The sequence below is a fragment of the Asparagus officinalis genome, chromosome 8, assembly GCF_001876935.1.
Source record: "Asparagus officinalis chromosome 8, Aspof.V1, whole genome shotgun sequence".
Lineage (NCBI taxonomy): Eukaryota > Viridiplantae > Streptophyta > Magnoliopsida > Asparagales > Asparagaceae > Asparagus > Asparagus officinalis.
The window spans coordinates 19062137-19068926 of NC_033801.1; the positions used below are offsets into that span (position 1 = coordinate 19062137).

The window sequence follows — 6790 nt, forward strand, 5'->3', positions numbered from 1 at the left end:
TCGACGAGGTTCGCCTGTCATACGAGGTTCACCTGTTTGACTATGTTCGCTCGTTCGACGAGGTTCGTCTGTCATATGAGGTTCACCTGTTTGACGACATTCGTTTGTCAAACGAGGTTTGTCTGATTTGTTAAGACGTGACCGTCGCGTTTCGTAGCAACGCGTCCATTGATTGCCTCGTATTCAGGAGTTAATGCATGCAGAGGTTACAACAGCATTAAGAGCAATTTAATACATTGATGTTACAATCTTAATTGCCATTAAAAATTGTAACAGATACATTAATTGCTTATGACTCTTGAGCTGGCCTTAGAGGCCTATAAATAGCGCCCTTGGACAGCTCTTGGTTGAAAGCTGAAAATCCTCTCGCGAGCGTGGAACACGAACGTCGCGTGCTGGAATACGAACGTCGATCCCGACGTTGTTGCTGTTGTGCTGCTGCTGCAGGAACTTGTGCCCACAGGAACTTGTCTTAAACCGAAAGGTTTTGAACCGTAAGGTTCTGAGATCGAGAAAATCTTTTGCCTTAACCGAAAGGTCTTATAGATCGAGGAGATCTTGACAGTACTGGGTTGGTGCACACCAGAGTACTGTACTGTTGTTCCTAGAAGCAGTTTGACCTTGGGATCCTTGCACCGGAGTAAGCCAAATATTACTTTAAGCACAGCGTTTCTATAACGCACAACAGTGAACTAAAAAATTTTAAAAATTACAGCACATCTGTTTTCTCAGTTTAATTCCAGATTTAACCACAATTTCCAACAATAACAATGACAAGGCCTTTATCCCAAATGATTCGGATCCGCTTAAGAAGTTCAGAGATGCTTTATTTATTTAAAGTACTATTTGAAGTTCTCAAAATTTTAATCAAGTTTTAAGTATTTTAAACCTTCTTCGGTAGTTCTATGAATACTGCATATGTTTATTTCTTATGTGAATTGGTTTCTTTTTCTTTTTTTCTTTTTTTTCCTTGTGCATACAAAAGCAACAGAACGCCAGATATTTATCCATGACTTTTAAATAGAAATATAAAACTGAGCCCTTTTTTTACTTTTATAAATCCTTGATTTGTTTTCAATGGGGAAATTCAGGTTTCCTCAATTTTCTTCAAGGATCATTGTGGGCGAAAAAAGCGTTTGTGATTTCAGAAATCCTTCAAGAATTCTAAAGCATCCTTCACGACCGCAACTTTTATCGGAACATCTCTCGTATGCTGCCAAGGTGATGTTTCTGAGTCATTTAAAGAAAGGATAGGAGATTTCAATTGTTCCCACTCGTACGCAGGATTTTCAGAGGAAAATTTTATTTGATATATTATTGTCACACCATTCACATGACTCATGAAAATTAATGTGGTGAGCAGCCCTATTAACTTCTTTGGTTGAGTAGTACATGGCACCTAACGTACTGTCTAGTAAATAAATAAAGAGAATGAGAATTATCTGCATTCTATCTCCGATTACAAGATCTTTTTCCATTTCCCCCCCCCCCTTTTTTAACTTGGAGTCTTCAAGTCTTAGTTTGGGACTTCTTCTGTCGCGATCCATCTGTATCTCTACCTTGCTCCATATCTTAACTTCAAACACTTATCATTTACCAAAAAGTCTTTAAAAACTTATTGCAACCTGGCTATAACAGTTTCCATGCATAAAGGTTTGTCGTCGCAGATTAATATCATAGGAAATTCTTTCTCTCCGGCAATGAGGATATTTCTATACTACTCTGGATATAGAGTCTAATTATAGTTGAGTTAGCTAACTTAAATATGAACTACTTCTTGAATGTTTCGTTGAGGGAACAAGATAGGAGATCGAACCAGCCTTGATTTAAATAATTATTTTTGTCATGAAAGTGAATCGTGATTCCACAAATAAATGGAATAAGTTTTATCTATTGGAATATTATTCTAAATATCTTTTCATGACTGTTATGATACATTGTCAAAAAAACATGCACACAGCTTAAGATATGAAGTAATTAGGGGGGGAAAACCAGGTTTACTCTTAAAGCAGTCCTAAATTTTGTGCATTCCAAAAGCATTTACTAGTGAAAGAAGTTGGAATATTTGAGGCAACAGAGTTAATCAAGGTAGTTTGTCCTCCAAGCAATAAAAAATTCCTTTCCAGCCCTCTAAATCTTTAGTAGCCTTATAAGTAAAGGTAGATGACAATCTCACTTCTGATCAGTGCAAATGGAACATACAACATCACAATTTTATAAATTCCTACTAGTATAGGAAAGAAGATACGTAAAGTACATTTGAACAAATGCCAAGCAAATCTTAGGGAAACAAAAGCTTAATTAAATGTTAGTAGGAAAAGTAGCACACTGATGGTTCATTCCTTACAAAAATACTCACCCTTTAACAAAAATAAAAGGAAGCTACTAAAGCAAATCACTGCAAAAGCCTTCATCTATATGCTTCTAAAGAATCTTTGGACACATCTTTTCTTGATTAGGAAGCTTTGGCCCTTCTTCTTTCAGCAACAGTCCCTTATAAAAGTTGAGAGATTTGGAAAAGTAAAAGGCAATTTTTGGCTAATAAGTGTTGAGGGGAGCTTCACTTGGCCCAATGCTAGTCTTTTCTGAGAATTTGCAATGACTTTCTCTCTTTCCTGAGTATCCAATGCATGGAAAGGTGAGTTAGCTAGAATTAGATCATGCAGTTGAGTTTTCTAGAAGACATGCAAACTATAATAAAACAACTTGGTTCTGATTTCAAAACTCTGATCAAATATACCAATGTACTTAGGTTGTTATTGTTAGAGATTGCTGCAATGCTAATCAGCCAATGACACGGTTCATAATATATGTATAGCGAAAGATAAAGAACGCATTTAAAAACAAGCAAGAAAATCAAACAAGAGGCATGAGATTTTAACGAGGTTCACCCAAAATTAGGCCAATTAGGGCTATGTCCTTGGCATAGAAGAGTCTGCAATAATCCAGTAGATCTTCTTCAAGCTTTTTCAATATCAATTCTCCCACAACTTTTTCTTTCTCGATAAACCTTATCGGAGATTTCTTTTAGATCTTTCTACAAACTGCTCTTCTTTCATGTTTTTTTTTTCCCACAACCTAGAAAAAAACCCAAGATACACACGCGCACGCATACACACATACAATATTAAACCTTAACCATTATACATATTTACCAAAATTATTCCATGCTAAAATATCTGGAACATTTGGATGTGGTGTCTGAAGGATCCCTATGTAACAAGAGCTATGGGCACAACATACTGAAGGTAGGTTTCTGTTAGCTTGAAGGGAAATATAAGTGTGAAGGTTATAAGCTCTGGTGTTGTTAGTTTCCATGCTTTCCTAAGAGAAAGTACAGAGTCGTGTTCTTTTTCATCCGCTTGCCCATTTTCGCCAAGAGTGATACAAGCGACTCAAAGAATACCCAAATAAGATGTATCGCGTCACAATTTGTACTGGTTCAGAACGAAACCATGATAGTAGTTCCTTTTTTTTCTTTTTCTTTTTCTTCTTTTTTACTGAATACTAATTTAGTTTTCTATTCAAAGGGAAAGATACATACATAAATGACACAGAAATGTAATATCCATTGAAGATGAACGTCTGATCATATTGTAGCTAATCTTCTTAATATTTTCCTCAAAACATGTGAACGTACCTTGAGAATGATCAAATTTCCCCCTAAAAAAATTTCAAAAAAAGAAAAAAATTCCCCTCTCAAAGAGTTTACAACTACATCAGATACATTTGCCTATTTGTCATATTAACGAATTTTTCATTGTATCAGAGCACGCACATGTCCGAGAAAATTGGCAGGCGGAAGTGTAAATTTTAAACAGTCTAGTCCAGAGATGTTAAACACAGGGTGTACCTATATGACAAAAACTCATCACTGTATACGGTCCTCTAATGAGCTTAGATTTAAGATTTTACATTCTATATATTATCCGTTCTTATAAACCAGGAATAGGCAGGCTGACAGATAAATTCAAACAACCGACAAGAAAACATTAATTCATATGTTGAAACAAAGTTTGTTGAAGTCTAAAAATTAAGAAAGAAATTGTGATGCTAATAAAGCTGTATAAATAGGCAGAGACCAGAAACATTCTTCAGCATAATAAGACACAAACCGATAACGTAAAGTATCTGTAATATGTACCGTACCTATTATGAATCGGATCAGGTCCGAGAGGCACCCTCCTCTTGTAACTGTAGACTGGATCCACATTCTTGTTTCCTGATTCTCCTCGCAAACTCTTGAAGCTCTCCACTGTACCTACTTCCACTTGTTTTGTTTCTTTAATACCTTCACATTTTGTCACAAGTATGGATCCAATTAGAAGCAAGCATAACGCTATCGCGTTGGTAAAGAAACGCAGAGGCAGGACTGCCATCTTGTCTTCCAACTCTTTTATTGGTCTTCTTTCCTTCTTCCACTCTTATATTACCGCTCAAGTTTGCCACTTTATATAGTAACTAGTCATCTTTGGTTCTGTACTCTAGGGATTTCTTTATGTTATAGCTTAAAGGCAATTGTGTTGAGCTCTTTTAAGATACATTTGAGTTGGGGATGAAGCATGCCTATCTGATGTTGACTGATCTGGATCTTTCTCCGTCGCCACTTTATTTAGGAAAAACCATTTTATCTCAATATAACTATTTTCAGTAATATTTAGTTGAACTTGGAGGTGAACGCATTAATTATTCATCTGATTATATGAACCAGAGCAGATGATTTCCTCAGGTCCTTTTAAGATACATTTGAGTTGGGGATGAAGCATGCCTATCTGATGTTGACTGATCTGGATCTTTCTCCATCGCCACTTTATCTAAAAAAAACCATTTTATCTCAATACAACTATTTTCAATAATATTTAGTTGAACTTGGAGGTGAACGCATTATTCATCTGATTATATGAACCAGAGCAGATGATTTACTCAGGTCCCCGTGATAAGCTTGATTCAGAAACCTATATTAGTTTGGTTTGTCTTCTAATCATTTTTCTCATCTCCTCCATCATCTTATGAGTGTCTCATGCCCATTTAAATTTAGGTGTGAGTTTGATTAGCAAAAAGACATGACACGTAAAATTTGGTGCTATATTGTGGGGAGAAAAAAAAACTGTTAGATGGATGTAAGGCTAAATACATTTGCGGCCGCGAATTAAATAACTAGATGCAATTCTTCGTGAGCGTCGGCAACACTTTCTACTCTATTTCTCTGCATTATGCAAGTTCCTCGAAAAAGAATTAACATTTAGATGGTTATAGTTCATTTTAAATTTAACTAACACTCTCATCTTCCGTAAATCACTGTAGTTTTTTATTTATCATTTAGTAAAAACCACAGTTGTTAAGTGAACAACAGATCTTATGATTGAGGTGTCTAATTGAGTGAAGAGATCCAACTTCTGCTATAGATGTGACAGAAAATTGTTTTTCAGAGCTTTCATCCCATGAAGAAGCTAAAATATTCCTGAAGAAAATCAGAGTCTAGCAAGGGTCTTAACCTAGTAAAAGAGTGCATGTGGAACCATTGAGCAAAAGAGGACTCATAGACCAAAAAATTTTCTCATGCACCCATTCCAACATAAACATCATGCATGCATGCAACCATCCATTGTGCTTTTGTTTCGTGACAGCTTCAAAGCCTCTCAAAGGTTCAAACTAAAGCAGGCCCACTAACTTTAGAAAGCCTTTTAATTTTGTGGTTAATTCTCTCCTTCTAAGCTTTTAATGTATAGTCATCATGGAAACTCCTCTAAATGTATAAAAAGTATTCCAAAAAATCATTTTTGAGAATTGATGCAATGTTTTTTTTTCTCTTTTTACTTTTCTGAGATAAAAAGATGTGAAAGTTGTCCCGTTTCTTTGAAAGGATCTTAATTGATTGATGGAAATTTTCAGATATGCAAAATGCTTAGAACGTCTGAAAATCAAATGTAAATGTTCACAATCTCTATCTTTTAAAATGTATATCAATAAGACAATAAAGAGATGTGAAGACTTTTAACAATGTCTCAATTGATTGAGAAGTGAAACATTTTCTTTCTTCTTTTTCTTTTCCGGATTAAAATGGTGAGTATTTCTCTGTTAAGTAAAGAGGGATTTGAGAGAAATTGATTATATTATTCGCTCCATTTAAGTGTTTCTAGAGTCCTGAGCAATGTGAGGGTAAAGTAAAACAAAGCAAGATAGACCAACTACTACATTTAACACTCCCGTCAAACTCACAATGGATAGAGAACCAAGAGTTTGGATAAGATGAGCCAAATTTGCAGAGACGGTTTTTGGCGTGGCTTGGCGAGAGGTGGTTGAATTGGAGCACATTGATTGTTAGAACTATAGGTGGCAAAGTCATGGTGTTGTTTGGTCCCGCAATGTCGATGCCGTAAGCGCTGCAATTGGGATGGTCCGACGGTGTCGCTACAGTGGGCACTGCATATGGAGAGGGTCCGACGGTGTCGCTACCATTGGCGCTGCAGTTGGGATGGTCCGGCGGTGTCGTTGCCGTGGGCGCTGCAGAGGAAGAGGGTCCGGAGGTGTCGCCGCCGTGGGCGCTGCAGTTGGGACATTGAGCGTGCAAGGTTCGGGCGTGTGGTCAGGCATTAATATGAATGGCTGGTGTGCATGTGATTGGTTTGTTGCATAGGGGGCGAGAGAGTGACGAGACCATGGGATCACGAGATCTGGAGCGGAATCTACGAGGAGGACGATAGGCCATCTTTTTTGGAGGTGGCTGCGGGCATGAGCAACGTCGAGGTTGGAGACCGAGGCGTCGAACTCGTCGGAGCTCGACACTGGG

General features: G+C 37.2%; 1 protein-coding gene across 1 annotated transcript; it reads right to left on the minus strand.

Moving 5' to 3' along the window:
- Positions 2282 to 6784, minus strand: LOC109822673. Its single transcript, XM_020388906.1, has 3 exons — positions 6220 to 6784; positions 4150 to 4291; positions 2282 to 2615 (listed from the first exon to the last, which is right to left on the minus strand). The coding sequence occupies exons 1-3, from the start codon at positions 6344 to 6346 to the stop codon at positions 2576 to 2578; spliced, it is 309 nt and encodes a 102-aa protein (XP_020244495.1). The 5' UTR covers positions 6347 to 6784; the 3' UTR covers positions 2282 to 2575.

Coding starts and splice junctions, on each gene's coding strand:
- LOC109822673 (XM_020388906.1), bottom strand. CDS start 6,346: ATGACTTTGCCACCTATAGTTCTAACAATCAATGTGCTCCAATTCAAC. Junction 4,292..6,219: donor CTCTTGGTTCTCTATCCATT/GTGAGTTTGACG, acceptor CAAAATGTGAAG/GTATTAAAGAAACAAAACAA. Junction 2,616..4,149: donor CCTGATCCGATTCATAATAG/GTACGGTACATA, acceptor TTGGATACTCAG/GAAAGAGAGAAAGTCATTGC.